The 22,830-nt window shown below is 39.2% G+C and overlaps 1 protein-coding gene across 5 annotated transcripts in view; it reads left to right on the plus strand.

Annotated features, from left to right (window-relative positions):
- Positions 1-409: 409 nt before the first annotated feature.
- zfpm1 (zinc finger protein, FOG family member 1) overlaps positions 410-22,830 on the plus strand; it is a 202,534-nt gene continuing 180,113 nt past the window's right edge. For 2 of the 5 annotated variants that reach the window (XM_067998013.1, XM_067998017.1), the window contains exon 1: positions 410-650. In XM_067998013.1, the coding sequence (XP_067854114.1) occupies positions 611-650 (40 nt within the window). In that variant the 5' untranslated portion in view covers positions 410-610. Of the gene's footprint in view, positions 651-1,024; positions 1,290-9,306; positions 9,393-22,830 lie in introns of all 5 variants that reach the window. The other 3 variants (XM_067998015.1, XM_067998014.1, XM_067998018.1) reach the window with 3 other exon arrangements.

The raw sequence follows: 22,830 nt of genomic DNA on the forward strand, positions 1-22,830 counted from the left end.
TACGGCCGATAAAAAAATAAGGGGAAAAAGTTAAGATCTAGATTTGTGATTGCAAAGAATATGACAAGTTGCAATCCTACCCAAACAAATCTGTGCTTTTTAAAGAGTGAGATACATCAACATGAGTCAAACTTTCAAAACAAAAATGTGCAGACGCTGCACCTGAATGAAACCCGGCCTACCTGTTTAAACAATACCTGAGCGAGTGAGTTCACTAAGCAACAGTGACTTACTTTGATGTGCACTTTCTCTCATCTCGAGTTTATTTTCCGCGAGAGAACACAGGTACAGCGCGCGCCGTGACTACTGCTTGTTTATATTGGTGCGCCCTGACGTAGGGCTCAATGCTGCCGGGTTGCCATGACGGCGGCGTGCGGCATGACGTCAGACGGCGGATTGGATACAGTGTATCGGGTGAGTGCTCGCTGGATATTAGCGCGGTGGTTGTGAATGGGACGTTTCGTTGCGGGTTCTCTCGGCTCCGATCACTGAGTTCCCTGCTCAGCCTGTGCTCAGCGACGGTACCATGTTGCGGCTGTACGCCACAGCTGTCCACCCGTAACCCTCCCTCCCTCCCCCCCCCCCTTCCCCGCGGCAACCGGCAGCCACAATGTCCAGGAGGAAACAGAGTAACCCCCGGCAGATTAAACGTGAGTTTGTCGCTTTGCCTGCTGTTCTGCTCACTTCACAAACTCTCTCGCTGTCTGTCGAGTGTAACAACGCCGCGGCGTCTCTCTTCTGAGCTTTAAAACCATCCGTTTCCAGGCAGGTGTTCATTTTTCTGACATGAAGTAGGAGAGGCACAGGATATATTTTCACAGACGACCTCGTTAGCGAACCAGAGTGTCTGCTCAGTGCAAGCTAAAAATACTTGGTCACGTTTACTTATCTGGTGTTTTTATATCGCAGTAACAATCGCCAGGTCTTGATACTCTTGAATTTCCATGTTTTAATATGATTTGCTTTTATTTTATTTTTTAAAAATAAAGCTTTTTTTTCTGATGACGACTCTTTTTTCTGGTAGAGGAAACACAGAACAAAAGTGGAGTTTGTTTGACTGTAGACTGGATGATGAGAAAACACGATAAGCCGGAGGCTTGATCTAGGTCCTGATATAGATTGCCAAGTGCGATAACAGTTCTTATCAGTTCGAACCAGACTGGAGAGGTACCGAGTGGGACGGTTATACAAATACAAAGAAATAAAAAGCAAAAAAACCAGAAAGACTGCTGATGTAATCGATTCCATCGTAAGCTATTAATGCCGTTGATTCCTTTACATCTAACATTGTGAGTTCATTAAATTTGTAGAGGCGAGGAAAATAAAAACATTTGTAGATAACTTTGTTTTTCATCATTGCACCACCTGGAATTAGGCTAAAGCTATTTTTTTCGCTTGATAGTTATCTTAGATTGTGTACAGATTTCTTTTCACTTGATGCTCTGTAGCTGCTAGGACCCAGGTAACAGCTTTTTAAAAAAAAAGTTGAGTTGATCCAGTGATATGAAAAATTAGATGTAGGATATTACATACTGCTGGCAATTTATTATGAAGTTTATTTCATTAGTGTGAAAGCAATAACTAGTGGGTGATGAAGCTTTTCAGTGGAACATACTTAATTTTTGTTTTCTTAAGCAAAGTTTAACCAGCTGGTTAAATGTAGCAGGTCATTGCGAGAGAATGTCCAGTTATATATCAGGTGAATGCTGATCACAATTTTTATTTTCAGTTAGTAGAAAGTAGCATTCTGTGCAGTGAAAATTAGCTTCCAAAGGTGTATGAGACGGAAGTGTTTTTAACTGTTTACCCAACTATTAATATTTAATGCAAAATTTTGAATTGTCAAAATTTGTTTTGTGTGTCTTAGCGACAGTTGTGCTAACAGTGCTACATCAGTCTTCATTTCCTTTTGTACTCATGACCCTAAATCATGGTAATGCTGATTGGAATAGATCCACACGAGAAAGTTTCAAGAAAAATGACCCCATGTGAATGAGACAACACTGGTGACCTGTTAGTATTCTGTTATTGATAAGTCCCTAATGCATTGGCCAATCTTCTGTTTTACTTAAAGTTCATTTTGATTTAAAGGAGATGTATTCAATATTTGATCAGCTACATTTAAAATGCAGCACAATTTTAAATAGATGGTGAAAATAGACCATGTTATTTGAAAACACTCTTAACAGCTTGCAGAGTTTTGGGGGTTGACTGCCCACGCTGACAAATGCTGGATGACTGGTGTTCTTTTTTAGATTGATTCCCTATTTGTTGGATAAAGTTGATCTTGAACTGGATTTGAACAGCTGACACTAGCCGATACCAATAAAAATAATGCCAATAAATAAGAAAAACTGATGCAGAATCTTTCTGCCAATAAATAGGGTGATACCTTTTTTAAAGATGGGGTAAAGAGGCCATAGCACTTAAAGGATTTGTTGCTAACTATTCAATTGAATCAGTGTGCTAGACTTGATTTTCAGCTGTGAAGGTGCTATTTACACAGTAACTGGATTAGCAAATTGTGATGTGGAAAGGAGTGGTATGCTTTCCTTTCCTTTTCCCCACCCATCCATTTTTGAAAACGTTTTTAACCTGTCTTCCACAGCCATGATTTTGCTTCATAATACTGTAAGTACTTGATTGAGTTGACTCTCGCACATTCAGGAAAAGATAGGTTGCCCTGGGAAGTAAAAGAAACTTGACCTCAAATGGGACTTCAGTTTGAGTTTATTTTGCTGACTTCTGTGTACATCATTGTGTATAATGATCTACAGTGAGAAGCTAATTAATATAATAAGCAGAACAATCTTATGATTTAAAAAGAAAGTAAAATTAGGAAAATGATATATATTGTGCAGGAAAGAAAAGGTGAAAATAAATGACCTTTTTGGAAATATGAATTGACTATAATGTCTTATCCACAGATTATTGGGGACAATTTTCTGTGCCCAAAATACATTGTACTGGCATCACTAAATTTTTTTTTATTAACAGATACTACAGTAAAATATACAAACTGAAGAGAATTGTTTTAATCTTCTCTGCCCCTTGTGCAAGTATTCTTGTATCTAGATTGGCTTCTTGCTCCCAAAGGCGCTCTATATGAGATGTCCCCATGGTTAAGATAGAGTATTTGTCTTGAATTGCAAGGATAATGCTAAATGCTCTCTGTAAACTGTTAGTGCACCATTAATTATTGTTTTTGTATAAAATTTCAAGCTAATGACTTGGACTACAGTGCTGTAGTATAATAAAATTAATGTTTTGTAGTTGAAGAAAATATTTGCCCTTTACTGTCTTTTTGTGAAAACAATTTCTGTTCAGCAGTTGCTGTTGATTATTTGGAAACTGTTTTAATAAATCTAAAAACAAAGTTTACGTGGCGAATATGAGAATATCTTGTATCAGCTACATTGTGCAAGCAAAGAATGTAATGTACTTGAGATCATGTGTTCTCCATAATGTTTACAATGTGGCTTTTTAGACTTTTTTTCCATTTCTAGTGCTTTGTTCTTTTTGTCTCATTTCTTTCCTGTTGTCTGTTATCTAACGTTGCAGTCTTTAGTCTCTAGATCTTTACTTTTTTCTTTTTACTTGATTGCTTTCTCTACCTGGTACATTACTTTTAAATTCTCTTCTCTCCTTCATTGGTTTTCTGCAGTTACTATTTGTCCTGTCCTGTCTCCCTTTTGTGTATCCCTTGTTTCATACATTATTCTTTTTAACTGCTTATTACCTGTTTCCTTGTGTTTCTTTATCTGTGATATGTATGTGTCTTTATATGTTTCTCTTTTTCTCCCTTTGTCTATACATCCCTCTCTGGTTCCACTCTTTTTTTGCTGCCTCTACCATCATTGTTTTTCTCTTTTTCTCTTTTTCTCTCCTTTTCTGAGCTGCAAAACACTCTCCTGGTGTAGGCCTCTTGGGCAGGTTTGCTATATGATAATGCAGAAAGTTGAACTGGCCCCATTACTATGAAGCGATGGTTGCTTTGATAAGCTTTGATAATGGTGCAGATAGCAAGTACTAAGCGACCAATGGTCGAGCCTTGTCTTCCATTAGCATTCCGCTCCAGTAATCTGCACAGCTCTGACAATCACTTCTCCATTTCCACTCCTCCACTAGATAAGAATGGAAATACTGACTTCATGGGAGCTGATTAGGGTGTCTGGATTTCTCGATAATACCTTGATAAATTATGTTTCTTTTTTTTTTAAAAGGGGGGAGAGTTAAAACTTCACATCTTTTTTTTCCCCTCTCATGGTGTTTTATTAAAGGAGCTTCCAGTCCGGTTGTGTAAAAAAAAATCTGTGATAAAAAGCAAAGATAAAGGTTGGACTGTTTTGTGTAGGAGTGCATATCAATGTTATCTATCTTTTTTTTCACTTTACTGAGCAGCCTGTTGTTTTTAGCCTTATCACACTCCACCAAAATGCCAGGAAAAAAAACTGCCTGGATTATTCATTGCTTGATGATAACATTTTTTTTTTGTAATCTCTTTTTTTTACATAAAATTAAATTTTTCAAATTAGGTCTGCGCAAATAAGGTGAATGTTCTTGCAATAAGATATGGCATGATTGACTGCCTCTCTGCAGGGGAACGAACACGTCATCTTCTCGTGCCTTTTTTAAAAAAAAAATTAATTTTGGACTGAAAGTGCTAATTGAGTTGGAGCTCAAAGAAGAAAATTGAGGGTTTGGCAGTCTTCAGAATGACCATAATTTGGGCATTTGTTCGTCAACCCATATTTCTTCCTTGAGTAAAGTAATGAGTTTCTTGTACTGCGTCTTGATGGTCTGCTGTTTAGAGGAGGGGAAAATCTGGCTGTCTGATCAAGGGAACCATTGTACAGTTGTGGTTGTCAGGCTTTGTTGAGTAGTATTACTTTGGGTTTAGACTTTTTTGTTGCTGTTTCACAAGTAGTGTCACTCAAATTGGTGATTGATATGATGCAGCCATTTGTAAGTTCAGCTTCATGAGCTGTTCCACCTGCATGTCGAGCAACACAATGATTTTTTTTCCCCCATCCAACTAGTTACTTGGTCTGTATGTGCTGCCTACTTTCCATGGTGTTACCCCAGTACAAAAGAAGCCCTCCTTAGTGCTTTTGTTTTTTTTTCATCCCTTTGGAGATGGCTTAAAAAACAGAACATTGTACAAGATGGAACTGATCTTATCAATTTTGTTTTCCTATTTACCAAGGTGATGGACCAAAATAGGACATAAATATTTGTGATCAAAGGTGATTTGTAATTAACTGACATGATGTTATCAGGTTTTGACAATAGAACAAAAATGACAGTGAATGGTGGTTTGCTGAAAATTAAATCACTGTCATTGTGAGCATATAATCTGTGTTTGAGGAAAGAGTAAACTACTTCATGTGTCATGAACTTTTTTTTAGTGAGTCAATGCCATCAAATCATCTCTGGTTTGTATCACATGGTAGGATGATATAGCAAAGCTCTTTCATTTAGATTTTAGTTTATGACTTGAGGGGTGTCATCATTGACCCTTATTTTGGATAAAAAGTAAGCCATTGTACCAGATGTTTAGTGTAATCAGGGAGTACCCATTCAATGGAATTGGTTGGGTAATATGAGTAAAGTCATGAGTATGGGATGTTTGGCAGAGTCCATGATTCACATTCATTAGGAACCGTGGGGTGCTGAGAAAACTCATTCTTGTCATTATGTACTATTTTCAGTTTTGATTCACATTAAAATAATTGTGTGAATACATACTTAAATTGAACAGTACCCACTATAATTTAGTGGTGATGTGACTACATTTTGTTGTGCAACACTGCTGTGACTCTTTGTGGCCCTGCCGGATATTAATTACCTCAACAAATCAACTGGGTAGCACAGTGGGCTGCTGTCCCATTTCTTTTGGTTTAAGTCTTGATGTAATGAACATAGGAACAGGAGTAGACCTAGAGCCTGCTCCGCAGTTCAATTAGATTGCGACTGATATGCACCTCAACTCCATTTGCCCACAGTTGCTCCACAATCCCCTGACATCCCTACCTAGCAAAAATCTATCTATCTCTGAGTTTAAGATCTTAATGGAACTGTTGGAGGGGAAATGCTTCACCACAGGGAGGGAGGCAAAAGTATGTCAGCACGTCCTGGTGCCTGGTTAGAGTTGCATTAGCAGACAAAATCCAAGGGATTAGTTCATTGACCGGCATCTTGCCTAAGAAAATCGAACTTTGTGCTAAGTAGGAATCAAGATTTCAAAAAGTATTTGGAGGGGGAATAATTTTTAGCTTCAAGGTGAGGTGTGTCAATGTTGGGGACTGAACACTTTTCTACAATTGACAACTCGTATGGTGCACTCCTGGGCCAAGTATAATGTGGACAAAATGTAGAATAGGGATCTCTGTCCCAGCTTCAGGGCACTCTGTTCTGTAACAGTTGAATTCTCTCATTTCACCAGTCATCCCATTTGTTACCTCTAAATGCAGTTGTTCTTTAGTTGAAATGATGGATAATTCTGTATGCACATTCCAGAAACTTGGTTGAGATTTTTATAGCACACTTATTCACATTGGACCTTCTGAATTATATTTGAACTATTTTTGATTTTATTGTGCTGTAATTGTTAGCTGTTGATACCTAATTACTATGGCTTTCCTGGTGTCTTAGCTGGTAGAGGCAATGACTAGCTGAGCCATAAAAAGCAGGAAAATCCATGTTTCATAAGAACATAAGAAATAGCAGGAGTAGGCCATACGGCCCCTAGAGCTTGCTCCGCCATTCAATAAGGTCATGGCTGATCTTTGGCTTCAACTCCGCTTTCCTATCCGATCCCCATATCCCTTGATTCCCTATGTTTCAATACATGGTCAGTGTTGAATTAGCTGATCTCAGCAACCCCTATTGGAATTGTGCATGTATATTGTGGTGGGTATTGTTCCATTTAAGTGATTATTCACACAAGTATTTTAGTGTAGAACAAAACTGAAAAAAAGTACATAATGACAACAGTGAGTTTTCTCAGCACCCTATGGTTTGAAATGATGTGAATCATGGAGTCTACCAAACATTCCACACTAATGTGAATCAAGGACTCTTATCAAACATCCCAAACTCATGACATAGAGTGAGGACAAGGTGAGGCATGTGTGCATTCAAGGCCTTGGCTCACATGTGATGAGCTATCGGAGAATGGCCTGTGTTTAACGAATTGTATCAGGGCAGAAAACTGGTGTAAATCTCAGGACAAAAATGTGGCCAACTGCAAGGCTACCTTTTGGGATTTCACAGGCAACTGATGATGTATGTATCTTATACCATTGCCACAATTCAAGAAAAGCACCGCAGCCGTAATTGGCAGCACTGCTTTTCTTGAATTGCCAAGCCCCGAAGAGGTGGTTTTCCCTGTTGTCTTTGGAAGCAGCAACATTGGAACAACAATATAAATGGCTGCTGGTGATAGTTCTGGCTCCATCTTCTTCTGCCTTGAGAGAGCTGAGTCTCAGTCCACCTGCAGAAGCCAACAATCCTGCTGTCTCACTTGCTGGTAATTTATGACTTTCCAACAAGTGCGTCTGCAGAATACGCAGCATAATATTGCCCTGTTACTTGCCTCATAATGCTGCCTACTTAAATTAACTCCCTAGCTCCCCACTGCAATGTAAACTAAACTGGACTAAAAATAGTAGCATCCATTGTTGGACAATGAATTTCTCAAAGTATGACATTCATTAGAGCAGGTGTTCTAATAATAATTAAACTAGCAAAATATTGCTTAATTGCACGTTATGCTTTCAGATTTATTAATCTGGTTTAGCTCAATTGGCCTGAAATAAAATACCCCTTAAAAAGAGCAAAATTGCTTGATTTTGTTCAAGAAATGAATGAGATATTCTGAAATCTTCTTGTGCAAATTAAAATAAGGAACTAACAATTAGTGTTATATTTGAGTTGATGTATTCTGTTTCATATTCTTTGCGTACTATTTTCCTTTTCCTCCTCTGCTTTCCCACTCCTGTTTACAGCTTTTCTTTCCATACTATAAAATGGACATTCCTCTATCCCTTTTTTACTCCTTGCCATTTAAATTTAATTTCTTGCATAGTTCTTCTTTATAATTCAGTATCTTCTTTCTTAATTATTATTGTTTCTGTATCACTCGTTCCTTATCCTATTTCTCATTTTGTCTTTTTTCACTCATTTTCTCTCCCCCCAAACAACCGATGGGAACTATATTGTGTGTTCTGGGAGCCACATATTCTCAAGTGAAACAATCTATTGTAATCTATCACACTTTTATCTGTACTATCTGAGAACTGAAAATGGCCTGGCCTTGCAATGGCGCCATGCTTGTAAGCTGATAAAGTTACAGAGTTCACTGGTGATGAATGTTAAGTAACTACACCCTCATTAGATAGGATATGGACTTGGCAGAAGGACTAGGTATTTGAAACTAAGCTACTCTACATCTTAGTCACTGGCTTTTCTCAGGCTTCCTCTCAACAATAGCCCTCTTAACACTATTGCCTCAAACAGTCCTCAGAAGAAGCGTTTATTCCAATTCCAAAATGTGCTAATTAATCACCCATATCTAATTGAGGATCTTTTACTATTTGCTATTTAATCAGTTTAAAAAATAAACTAAATGGCTGGGTTGCTATAGATACATGATGGAAAGGTCAAACTGAGTTTACCTTATCATGATGCAGACAGTTACTAATTAGAGATAGGTATTGGATTGGCAAAGCCTAACAGCAGTTCTAATCATTATCAATGATACACACCAGTGCAATATTAAAATTATCTGCAGTTTCTGAAGGTACAAGTAAACTGAACACACCTACTGTTAGCTGAGTCATTTGATGTACGCGATGTTTTAAGTTGAGAGCTCCAGAGCTTGTCTTAAAATGGTTCATAACATGACACTTTTTTTCATTCAAAAGATTATATGGTATCTTCTTTTTAGTTCTTTAATTTCACTTTGTATTCAGGGAAATATGCTGAAATTTTGTACTTTATACTTCAGAGATTGTATCTGTAATTTAAAATGACAAATTGGAATAGTGCATTTTAAAAAGTGCTTCTTCACAATTGTGTCCATTTGTAAACTATTATTTGAAACAGTGGCAGACGATGAACTTTCAGTATGTTTTATTTTTAAAAGTCTTATCTACACAACACCTCTTTTCACACACCCTTATTTTCTTACAAACTGAACTGCCAATTCACAGAAAATAAAAGGTTGCTAATTTATTAGACAGCATATTTTGCACCAATGAAAGGAACTATGAAATGAAAATTTTAAATATATTTTCTTTAAAGGTCTACAATATTGGATACGGTGCTTAGGAACTTGAAAAATGTACGGAGCTTTAGCGTTTTGTGTGTCTCGATAACACCAGAACTGAGTGAGTGAGCAATTATTGTCTGCATCTGTCTGTCCATTCTATGACTACAGGACTTCCTCATTAATGTTTTGCACAGGGCAGTAAGTTAATGGAAAAGTCTTAACCATTGACACTGTTAAATTTAAGGGCTGCTACTTGTGGCCAAATACAATAGGCTTAATTTACATCCACCATTTTGAAAAATTCCAATTTTCCAAATGGCTATTAATCAAACATACTGAAGTAAGTCTGCTTTCATTTTTGTATTTCATGTATATGACCTAAACCATGGTTTTAACCATTTAGATGAAAAAATAATGCCTGTAGAATTGCAGAAATCTGGAGATTAGATTTCTGTTGTTCCCTACACCTATTCTGCAGCTTAGCACAGAAGGTGATTTGTACCAAGACCCCTTAATCTAACTGTAGGAAGACCTTCCTCCCCATTTTTCTCACTTTGCTTTCCTTTCTCTCAGTTAAAGGGTACATCTGGTCACGGATTTACAGTTGTATTGGGTCGAAGCAAGCTCATTTGCTCATAGTGTATGTCTAAAGTTTGAAACAATGTCAAACAGCATTTATTGGCATTCTTTTGGGGAAATAATTTGGTACATTTAGCAAAAAGGATATTGCATTGCCGGTAGAGAGCAATAGTAGAACTTGGGAACAATCTGTATTAGAACATTTGTCATTTGGTGATGGTACAAAGTTTTGTCTATTTTCCCCTCATGGTCTCCCTGGTCCCTGCAACAACTATAGTATGGTAGAACTGTAATCTCCTCTTGGACCTCAGCTATTGCTGTTTTGAATAGACAATGGGTACGTGTGGTAAACCAACTGATGGAATAGACTTTCATGTCGTAAAAGTCAATTTATAAATTGCATTATCTGCACTTTGGATCTCATTTGCAACTTCGCTGGTGGGAATAATTCAAATGGTACTTGCTGGTGTCATCACTTAGTTTAACGAGATATATCATGCATTCGGCCACTGGCTTGGAAATCAGAGGGACTCTTCCCCCATGTCATTTAGCAACAACTTCTTCAAGCACCTCGCCTTGTTCCTCCCATGACCTCGCCTTTAAAATCCTCGGTCTCCGCTGCCCTCCCCAAGCCGTATCCCAAGTTTCTCCCTGAGATATTCTCCCTCAGCCTCTGCACTGAGGAACTCCTTATCCTCAATAATTTTACTCTCCATCTCAATTCACCTTGCCCTTGTCTTCTGATTTCACTGCCCTCCTGTGCTTTCTAAACCTCTCCTTCCATATAAACTCTCCTACCCATATTAATGGTCATCCTCTTGAAGTTGCCATCTCATGTGGCCTCTCTGCTCCCATGGTCTCAATCACAGATATGGCCTTCTGTGACCACTTCTGTGTTTCCCTCATCACCCACATACCTCTACCCATTTTTAACCCCTTCTTTGTCTGCCCCGGGCACTTTCAAATGCCCATTTGCCTGGCCTGTGTCCATCAATTCGCCATGGTACTTCTGCAACCATCGATCTGCTTAACCATTCCCTCATCTCCACCATTAATGCCCTTGTCCCCAGTACAACCTTTAATCTTACTCATCCTGTTTGTTTCTCTTGGTGCGGCCTGCAGCTTTGGCCCCTCAAGTCCAAGTGGCGCAGACTTGAGCGTATCTGGTGCACAACTGGTTTAGCCATCCATCACCAGATCTGGCTGAACCACATCAAGTGTTATTGGGCCTCACTCTACTCTGCCAAAACAGCATATTACTTATTTTCTCCATTACCAACTATTTCTTTAAATACTTCTCCCCTGCCCCCTCCACCCTCACCTCCAAGACCAAGTGTGAGGAGCTTGTGGATTTCTTCGCCACTAAGATTGAGACCATCTCTTCAGCTGACTCTATTACTCCCCCCGCCCCCCCCCCCCCATCCTAGTCTTGATCCCATATCTTTCAATAATTGCTCTCCTATCTCTGCTCATGCCCACTCTGAGCTCATCTCATCCTCAAGACCCATCACCTGCTCCCTTGAACCCATTCTCACTAAACTGCTGACCACTGAACTTTTCCAGACCCCAAAGAGAGAGGTAGATGCACAATAGTCGACTATTCTATCGTTCTCCTGGCAGACCTTGCGTCCTCCACCCTCTGTAATCTTCAGATCATCCAGAACTCTGTGGCCGGTATACCATCCTGCACCAATGCCGCTCACTTATCACTCATGCCTTTGATGACCCACCTTGGCTTCCAGTCCCCCAACATGTCAAATTTAAACCCCTTCATGGCTTTGCTCCTCCCTAACTCTGTCACCTCCTCCGGCTTTGCAACCCTTTCCCCAAACTCCATTCCTCTGTCTCTGTCCACTTTTGCATCTCTCACTCTTCGCCCCACCATTGACAGCCATGCCATCAGCCATCTGGGCCCACACTCTAGAATTCCGTTCCTAAACTTCCGTGCCTCTGCAGTTCTCTACTTCTTGAAGGCCCTCCTTAAAATGTACCTTTTAACATCAGTTGTGGCGAAGCTACTAGAATCTATCATTAGGAATAGAGCGAATGAGCACTTGCGCAATATATGCTGATCAGAGAGAGCCAGCATGGCTTTATTAAGGGCAAGTCATGCCTGACTAATCTAGTTGAATTTTTTGAGGTCATTAATAAGGGAGTGTCCATGGATGTTATCTATATGAACTTCCAGAAGGCATTTGATAAGGTTCCACGCAACAGCTAATTAGCAAAAATGAGAGCAAATGAATTGGAGGTAGCCTTTTGACTTGGGTTGGAAGTTGGTTGGGAGGTGGGAATCAGAGAGTGGGTAAAAAGGGTAGGTACTCTGACTGGATGTGACAAGTGGTCTTCCCCAGGGATCTTTTCTGGGGCATCAACTTTTCTTCATATTTATTAATGACTTGGATGAAGGAGTAGAGAGCTATGTATCCAAGTTCGCAGATGACACTAAGTTAGGAGGGACAGTAAGTAGTGCAGGCAGGAAGTTGCAAAGAGACATAGACAGATTATGTGAGTGGGAAAAACTATGGCAAATGGAGCTCAATGTAGGCAAGTGTGATGTCATCCATTTTGGACCCAAGAAAGATAAATCTGAGTATTTTCTAAATGGTGGGAAAATAGGAACTCCAGAGGAGCAAACTGATTTGGGAGTCGATGTAAACAAATCACTAAACACTAGTAGACAGGTACAAAAAGCAATCAAAATGCTTATGGAATGTTGGCCTTTATCTCAAAGGGAGCTGAAATACAAAGAGGAGGAAGTTATGCTTCAGTTGTATAGTTGTATTGGTCAGACCCCAACTGCAATACAGCTTTCAATTTTGGGCACTGCGCCTCAGTAAGGATCTATTGGCCTTTTTGGGGGGGGGGTGGCGGCGGCGGAGATGGGTGTGTAATGTGGATTCACCTGAATGATACCGGGGCTCAGAGGGTTAAATTATAAGGACAGGTTCCATAAACTTAGCTTGTATCCCCTTCAGTATAGAAGATTGAACGGTGGTCTGATCGAGGTATTTAAAATGTTAAAAGGATTTGATAGGGTAAATACAGAGAAACTATTTCCTATGGTGGGGGACATAATCTTAAAATTAGAGCTATGCCATTGAGGAGTGAAATTGGGAAGGCTTTTTCCACACAGAGTAGTAGAAATCTGGAACTCTCTTCCCCTAAAAGGCTGCAGATGCTAGGACAATTGGAGCTTTCAAGACTGAGATAGATACATTTTTGTTAGATTAGGAACAGGAGTAGGCCTTTCAGCCCTTTGAGCCTGTTCCATCATTTCCATCATTCTCATGGCTGATCTGTATCCTAACTCCACCCCCCCATCTCCCTTGGCTCCATATCGCTTAATCCCCTTGGCTAGAAAAAACCTATCGATCTCAGATTTAAAATTATTAATTGAGCTAGTATCTACTGCTTTTTGTGGGAGAGTTCCATACTTCCACAACCCTTTGGTGAAGAAGTGTTTCCTAAACTTCTCTCCTGAATTGCCTGGCTCTGATTTTAAGGTTATGCCACCTTGTCCTAGACTTCCCCAACCAGCAGAAAAAGTTTCTCTCTATTTATCCTATCAATTCCTTTCAAAATCCTATAAACCTCAATCAAATCACCCCTTGACCTTCTATATTCCAGGGAACACAAGGTAGTTTATGTAATCTCTCCTCATAATCTAACTCTTGGAGCCTTGGTAACATTCTGGTGAATCTGTACTGCATTTCTTCCAAGGCCAATATATCCTTTCTAAGGCGTGGTGCCCGGAACAGTACACAGTATTCCAGTGATCTAACTGGGGCTTTGTATAGCTGTAGCAAAACTTCCTCCTTTCTAGTCCAGCCCTCTAGTTATAAAGACTAACATTCCATTAACCTTTTTGATTATTTTTAGCACCTGACTACTATATTTTAGGGATCTGTATACATGGACACCTAAATCTCTTTGGACCCCCACTATTCCTAGCCTTTCACCATTTTAAAAAATACACTGATCTATCCTTTTTTGGTTCAAAATGGATGACCTCACATTTACCTGCATTGAAATCCATCTGCCACAGTTTTGCCCATTCACTTAAAATTACAAAGAAACATTGACAGATTATGCTCCCGTCTACATTTCTTACTGTGCCACCAATCTTTATGTCATTGGCAAAGTTGGATATCTGGGTCTCTATTGTATTACTAATAAATGTAGTGAACGGTTGAGGCCCCAGCACAGATCCTTGTGGGACACCATAAGTCATTTCCTTCCAATTTGAATACATGCCCTTTATCCCTACTCTCTTGTCTTCTACTGCCTAACCAATCTCCTAACCAGGTCAATAATTTGCCTTCAATTTCATGAGCTTTAATTTTAGCTAACAGTCTCTTCAAGTGGAAGCTTATCGAATGTCTTCTGGAAGTCCATATAAACTACATCCATAAACATGCCCGTCTACTGCTTTAGTTACTTCCCCAAAAAATTCAATTTGGTTCATTAGACATGACCTATCCATTACACATCCATGTTGGCTGTCTCCAATCAGCTCAAATTTCTCTGTGCTCAGTCACCCTGTCGTTAGTTATAGATTCCAATAACTTCTCCACAACAGATGTTAGACTAACAGGTCCATAATTTCCTTGTTGTCTTTCTCACCTTTCTTAAATAATGGAGTTACATTTGCAATTTTCCAATCTAAAGGGACAATTCCTGAACTGAGAGAGCTTTGGAAGATTATGGTTAAAGCATCTGCAGTTTCCTCACTTCCTTTAAAACCCTGGGGTGAAAACCATCAGGTCTGTAAGATTTGTCAGTCTTTAGTGCCATTATTTTTTCTAATACCGTTTTCTTGCTTTTTTAACTTTAGTCAGTTCTAGTCCTTGATTCATTATTAGTTTCCCTGGAATGTCCGGTGTATTATCCTCGTCCTCTACTGTGAAAACTGACATGAAGTAATTATTCAACATAAGAAACAGGAGCAGGAGTGGGCCATACGGCCTCTCGAGCCTGCTCCACCATTCAATATGATCATAGCTGATCTTCGACCTCAACTCCACTTTCCCACCCGACCCCCATTTCCCTTGATTCTCTGAGTCCAAAAATCTATCAGTTTAAGTCTTCAATCTACTCAATGACTGAGCATCCACAGCCCTCAGGGGTAGAGAATTCCAAATATCCACGCCCCTCTGTTTGAAGAAATTCTTCCTCATCTCAGCCCTAAACGTCCGACCCCTTATCCTGAGACAATTCTGCCATTTCCTTATTTTCATTTGCAATTTTACCCGCATCTGTTTTTAAAGGGCCCACATTACCTTTGACTACCCTTTTTCTTCTATTGTAATTGTAAAAATGTTTTGTGTTAGTCTTTATCCCTCGCAAGTTTCTTTTTGTATTGCCTTTTTGCTGCTCTTACTATCTTTTTTGTCTTCCTTTGCTGTTCTTTATATCTCTCTCAGTTCCCTGGATCTACACTATTCTTTGCACTTTTTTATGCTCTTTCCTTTAGTTTTATGTTATCTCCCAGCTCTCTTGTCGACCATGGATATTTTATTTGGTGAGTGGAGCTCTTGTCCCTTATGGGTATATACTGGTCCTGTATTAAGCTAAATTCTTTTTTGAGCACCTCCCACTGTTCATCTGTAGTTTTACCCGATAACCAGTTTGCTGTCGTCAATCTCTTGTCTCATCCCGTTAAAGTTAGCCTTAGGATCTAGAATCTTAGTAACTGTGTTAAGTTTCTCCTTTTCAAACCTAACATTGAATTCGATCATATGATCACTCTTAGAGAAATGTTCCCCTACTGTTAGATTATTAACTAAGTCTGGCTCATTACTCATTACTAAATGCCTGCTTGTTGGTTCCAGAACATATTGCTCCAGGAAACTATCTTGAATGCACTCAAGAAAATCACTAACTTTCTGACTTGAACCACTCTGCTCTTCCCAATCTATTTGAAAATTAGACTCCCATTAAAACAACTCTGCTTTTGTTACAAGCCTCTTTAATCTCTGAATTAATAAGAAACATAAGAAGCAGGAGCAGGCCATACGGCCCCTTGAGCCTGCTCCGCCATTCAACAAGATCATGGCCGATCTTCGACCTCAACTCCACTTTCCCGCTTGATCCCCATATCCCTCGAGTCCCCTAGAGTCCAAAAATCTTACCAATCTCAGTCTTGAATATACTCAGCAACTGAGCATCCACACCCCTCTGTGGTAGAGAATTCCAAATATTCACAACCCTCTGAGTGAAGAAATTTCTCCTCATCTCAGTCCTAAATGTCTGACCCCTTATCCTGAGACTATGCCCCCTAGTTCTAGAGTCTCTAGCCAGGGGAAATATCCTCTCACCATCTACACTCTTAGAAGCCCTCTTAGAATCTTATATGTTTCAATGAGATCACCTCTCATTCTTCTAAACTCCAGATAGTATAGGCCCATTCTATTCAATCTACTCCAGGTGTGATCTCACTAAAGCCCTGTACAATTGCAGTATGTCTTCCTTACTCTTGTACTCCAACCCCCTTGCAATAAAGGCCAGTGTGCCATTTGCCAATTTAAGACCTCGTTTCGGATTTAACTACATCATTCTCAAACTCAATATGAAATTCTATCATTATGATCACTCTTCCCCAGAGGTTCCTTTATTATAAGATTACTAATTAATCCTGTCCCATGACACATTACTAGATCTAAAATAGCCTGTTCCCTAGTTGGTTTCTCGACATTTTTTCCAGAAAACTGTCTTGAATGCATTCCATGAACTCGTCCTCCAAACTACTTTTGCCAATTTGGTTTGCCCAGTCTATATGGAAAGTAAAGTCCCCCATGATTATTGCATTACCCTTGTTACATGCTCCTCTAATTTCCTGATTATATTCTGTCCAACACCATAACTACTGTTAGGGGGCCTATAAACTGCTCCCACCACTGTTTTCTGCCCCTTGTTATTTCTTAGCTCCACCCGTACTGATTCTACATCCTGATTTTCTGAGCTAAGATCCTTTCTCATTACTGCCTTTATCTCATCCTTTATTATCAGGGCTACCCCCCCTCCTTTTCCATTGTGCCTATCTTTTCTAAAAGTCAAGTACCCGGGAATATTTAGTTCCCAACCTTGGTCCCCCTGTAACCACATCTCGGTAATGGCTACTAGATCAAACCCATTTATCTCTGTTTGTGCTATTAATTCATCTACCTTGATACAAATGCTTCGTGCATTCAGATACAGCGCCTTTAATTTTAACTTTTTTTACTTTTTTCCCCCCTGATGTGACCTGAGTCATTAATACCCTATTACCTTTGTTAAACTCTCTGTCCCTTCTTGACAGTCTGCTTGTCTTAATACAATTACTTGAGATCTAGGTTATATTTAGTAGATGGATGTAGCATGATTTCAGATTCATTTGTAACTAATTAGTCATGTTTTTGTTTATTAACTTATTTATTTTAGTATCCCCATAACTCCTATTTATTAATTATGTGTACTAGATTTTTATTTAATGTACTTTGGGTACCTTTAATGTTGGTATCCTCTATTTAGTTAATTTTAATTTTATCCCCTTAGATCTAATATATTTATTTGTTTACTGTTGCCCCTTGGTTTAAATTACCTAGCACCTCCTTCCCCCTCTGCACCTAATTCCCACTCTCTCCAAATTCTTGTCATCACTCTGTTTAGCGAGTCACTCCGTTTAGTAGATTCACCCAACTCTCACCAAGCTCTGTGTTTAAAGCTCTCAAGGGTATCAAGGGACATGGAGCAAAGGCTGGTAAATGGGAGTTGAAGTGCAGGCTCGAGAAGCTGCATGGCCTACGTTCCTAAGATGTTGGTCACCACCCCCTAATAGCTCCTTCTTTGGCTCACTGTCCATTTTTGTCTGATTATACCTCTGTGAAGCACCTTCGGATATTTCTCTCTTTTAATGCGCTGTATAAATGTAAGTTGTTGCTAATATATCGGAGAATTGAATAACTAAGTCTTTCAAGCATTGTTTTCAAAATTTGGTCCATAAAATAAGCATAGAAAAACTATGTTTTCACCCCCAAAACAAAAAAGGCTAGTAAGTAAATAAAACAACTATACTTTGAGATTTTGCAGAATGCCAATAAGTTCATTCGTACTGTTGTGGAATACCTGCCACAGCATTGAAAAGGCCCTAATCAAAGTCACAAATGGCTTCCTCTAAGACTGCGACCTTGGTGCACTATCCTTCTCAATCTGCCTGTAGCTGTGGATCACACCATCCTCCAACGCCTCTCTTCTGTTGTCCAGCTCAGTGGGACTGCCCTCTTGCTTCCACTCTTACCTATCCAGTCATAGCCAGAGAATCTCCTGCAATATCTTCTCTTCCAGCCCCCGCACAGTTACCTCTGGAGTTCGCCCAGGCTCGACTCTTGGCACCCTCCTATTTCTTATCAAAGCGGTGACCCTCAGTGACATTGTCTGATTAATCTCCCGTGAAGCACTTTGGGACGTTTTACTTTATTAAAGGTACTATATAAATGCAAGTTGCTGTAGTTGTCAAATGAATTTTGCATCTTTTGCCTCGCATTTGTCTGTGTAGTTTGTAGTGCACAGTGAATATAGATGTACAGTATAAACTTTGTACAGATATTTTGAAGTTAGTTTGCAAGCATAATTAATTAACTGTTAATTTCATTGACATTTAAATGAGACAAATGCAGTGAAAGATGATCTGGAATTTTTTTTTGTCCAAAGCTAAACTTTTGTACTGAGAAGCCATTGCAGGAGAATCTCTGGCTATGACTGGATAGGTAAGAGTGGAAGCAGGAGAGGGCAGTCCCACTCAGTTGATAATGGAGGAGAGACATTGGAGATAACTGGGTTTCAGTATCCTATGTCACTGATTAAGTGCAACCAGATTTTTCATGAAACTTGGTTATACTTTCAGTTGGATTCTAGAGTACTCTGAAATTTCCATGCAATCTGATTTTGAATTCACATTGAGGAGGTTATCAATCTGCAAAGTAATGACCTGGAACAGATTTTTGCAGACCATTATTGTTTCTTGGTTTGTTGCCAGATTGTAAAGAAATCAATTGTTGTGAAAGTGCTGTTTAGTTTCTTTTACGCCTGTTTGTGCAGCACATTGCTTTGTGCGTGTGTGTATTATGCACATTTATGGATTTGTGCATGCAGGCTACTTATGGGTACTACAACACAGGATTTTGGTCACATTGTATGTAAAGGATGTGGGAACTTGGCCACACTGAGCACCTAGATGTTTTCTGCTTGTGTGTCTATACCAATGTACCATAATAAGCTTTCAACTAGCTCCAAAAAGATAATGTGGAGAACTAGTACTTGTGTTCATAGTGTATTTTAAATAGAGTTGAATAAATAGTACTATGACAGGAATGTTGGAGTATTGGAATTGCATGTATGGTGTGAGCTCGCCCACATTTATCTACCTGAGATGGTGTTCATACTGGAGACCAAAGGGTAAAATATGGAACCTACATGAGCCTAGTCTTGTTAGGTAAACTGGGCACTTGTTTATTTTCATTATCTTGTTGCCTTTTAAATACATTTTTATTCAATTGTTTTTTTAAAAATGTTAAGCTTATTTCTGATTATTTTTATGCTTGTAAATGTGAGGAATAAGAGAAATTTGCCACCAACTTGGAGAATAAAATTTGTTGGATTTGGGGCATCGATTGTTTCTATTTTTTTTGACAATGAAATGGCTTGCAGGCGATGCTAGGTGTGTGGAGAGTATTTTTAATGTAAAGTATCTTCATCTATTCAAACTGTTCTTGTAATTGTCTCCTTCCCAGTAGAAGAAATTGGATTTTTAACATTACTTAATATGCCACAGAGTAACTCAGCAAATTTCATCCATGAGTCTTATTAGTGGTTCCGTTAGGTCCAGCAGACTGCATTCTGTATGGTAATGGATTGATGCAGTTTGGAGACATCTGGTATTTAAGAATTAACTTACCAAGCATGGAGTACCTAGCTAGTACTGAATATTAAAACATTTCATGATTAGTATTGGGCACCAAGATGGATGGATTACATGGAACTCCCCACTGAAGCTTTGAAATTTCCACTTCATTTGCCAGCCATTCTTATGGCCTCATTGAAGTTGCTATTTTGTGTACAGTTGCCTAGAATTAAGTGTGTGTGTGCGTGTGTAAAATATGCAAGGTTTTGAATCTCAATATGCTGGCTGGATTAAAACAAAGGACTTTGAGTTATCCTTTGTGCTACTGAGTCCCAAAATGAAAATTTATCAACTATATTCATGTAAATGGAAACCTCAAAATTCCGCTCAAAAAAACAGAAAAAAATCTGACACGTATTAAACATCTGTCAGCATTACGGACCATCTTCAGGTGGGTTGCCATTCATAAATACATTTCTTTCTGTCCTCTCATCTAAACCATGATGTGGTTTCATTCCAACCAACTGCTATACCACTCCTCCAGTGCTGTGATATTTTAATGGCAACTGTCTCTCGAGACCTTGACTGCTGATTCTAAGTGTCTGTTACCTCTATCTATCCTCCTGGACTGTCTCCAGTTTTAAATCGGTGGTGGGAGCTTGGATTGAAGTTGACAATCAGGAGGAAGAGTTGTCATTTAAATATCCTAGTGTTGGAGGAGTGAAACTGACAGCAGTAGTTGATAGCAATTCAGTGCTGCTGCTGGGTGTATTGTCTTTGATATTGCTTCACCAGGAAGAATACCTGAGAGAGGATGTGACCACTGTATAAGACACATCTGTCTGGGTCAAATTTTCAAAAATATAGGAGGGGGAGGTTGTGGGCTGGTACTTGAGATGGGAATACCCTATCTGAACATGGCCAGCGGGGTGGTCTGCTCCCCTGATGTTACCTGCCTTTTTCTTCCATCATACTCCCGGGTCACTGGAGCCTTCTGTGTTTTGCCTGATTTAGCATGCTACCCTCCCCGTCTTCTATTCTACTATAACTATTTACATATCCTCTGGGTCTGGGATAGGTCTTTTATTTCTCTCATTATTGCCTCCTTTTCTCACACCAGTATCACTTCTGTCATTTAATCATCTCCTGGCATCCACCTGATCATAGACCTTTTTTTGTTCCCACCCCCTTTTCCTTGGCGCTCTTCTTCCTTATAAGCTGTTCATTTGTAACATCACCCCGGTTCTGACAAAAGGTCATCAAACTGAAATGTTAACCCTTCTCACTCCACAGATGCTGCCCGACCTACTGAGTGTTTCCAACATTTTCTGTTTTTATTTAAGAAATAATGAGAGCTCTGTTACTACATTGGGAGTACATTATAGATCACTGAATAGTGGAAAATAAATCAAGGTGAGATTTGTAGACAATTTGGAGAGGTTTGCAGTAGTAACAGCATTGTAATAATGGGGGACTTTTACTATCCTGAAGTGGACTACAAATGGAAGGGGTTCTCAGGATGTATCCGGGACTGTTCCTTAATCAGTATGTTGGATGTCCAACAATGAAGGTTGCAGTGCTGCGTTCTGATTCTGGGTAATAAAGCAGGGCAAGTGAATGACTCGAATGTAATAGAACACTTAAGATGTAATAGTCATAACCCAATTAGGTACACATCGAAAACAGATCGAGGACTTGAAGATAAAGGTGTTGGACTGGAAATTAGTCAGTGTTATAAAAGGAAACATAGTCCAGATTAATTAGCTGGGAAAAAATGGAAGCTCAAATAGTTAGCTAGCAGTGGGAGATACTTTAATACTAGATGAATGAGGAGCAGGTTGAATATATTCTGACTAAAGAGAGTGCATCAAAAGTTGAGATTCCAAGAATAAATAGATTAGAGTAAAAATTTGTTTTATTAAAAGCATATGATAAATATACAGGGGATAATACAGAAGAAAATTGGGAAATATAAAAAAAGATAGGAAGAAAAAAGGGAGATTGGGAAAGCTAAGAGGGATTATGAAAAAAAGTGGTGGTCAACATACAGGGACATAGCAAGTATATATAAGAAGTAAAAGGATAGTCGTAAAATGGATGGGGCCACTTGAAGATGAAGGTGGTCATGTACTTGAGAGTAAAGGAATGACATGATGTTTAATAAGTATTTTGACCATGATGTTGCAGAGGAAAGTGAATGGGATGGTAGGAAGTACCTGAGGAGGATGGTGAGGAGCCACTAGTGGAGATAAATATTGAAAAGGAAAATGTATTTGAAAAGAAAGTTAGTGGAATTGAAAGTAGAAAAATTGCCAGGCCTGGATGAAGTGCATTCCTGAGTACTGAGGGAGGCTAGGGAAGAGATAGCAGAGATACTAACTACAATTTTCCAAAAAATCTTTGGAAATGGGAATTGTGCCAATGTGCTGGACGATGGCCAATATTACATCCCTGTTCAAGAAAAGGGAAGGGGATAAGCCAGTAAACTGTAGGCCAGTTAGCCTTATCTCAGTAAAGGGCAGGTTGTGCTTGACTAATTTAATTGAAATTTTTGAAGCAATCTGTATATAAATGAAGGGAATATGGTGAATATTGTATATGTTTTTCAGAAGGTGTTTGATAAGGTGTCATGTAAGAGATTTGTTGCAAAAATTAAGGCACATTATATTAAAGGGAATGTAGCTGCATGGATAGAGAGAGGGCGAAAGGACATATAGCAAAGAGTAGAAGCAAATGGATGCTTTTCAGGTTGATGGGATATGGGTAGTGGTGTAGCCCAGGGATCTATGCTCAGACTTCCTTTGCATTCCATTCATAGAAATCATTTGGACATGGGCACGGAAGAATAATATTGAAGTTTGCTGATACCAAATTAGGGAGCCTGGCAAGCTGTGACGAGAATGCAGGCAGATATGAACAGGTTAGCTGAGTGGGGAGATGGGTGGCTGGTATACTTCAATATAGTGAAATATGAAGTAGTATATTTAAGGGGTAAGAACAGTAAAAGGAGTTGTGCTGTAAATGGTTAGAGAGTTAAGAACAGACAGATCTAAGGATGCAGATACATAGATTTTTTTTTAGAAGTGGGAGTGCAGGT

The sequence above is a fragment of the Heptranchias perlo genome, chromosome 16 (genome assembly GCF_035084215.1).
Source record: "Heptranchias perlo isolate sHepPer1 chromosome 16, sHepPer1.hap1, whole genome shotgun sequence".
Classification (NCBI taxonomy): Eukaryota; Metazoa; Chordata; class Chondrichthyes; order Hexanchiformes; family Hexanchidae; genus Heptranchias; species Heptranchias perlo.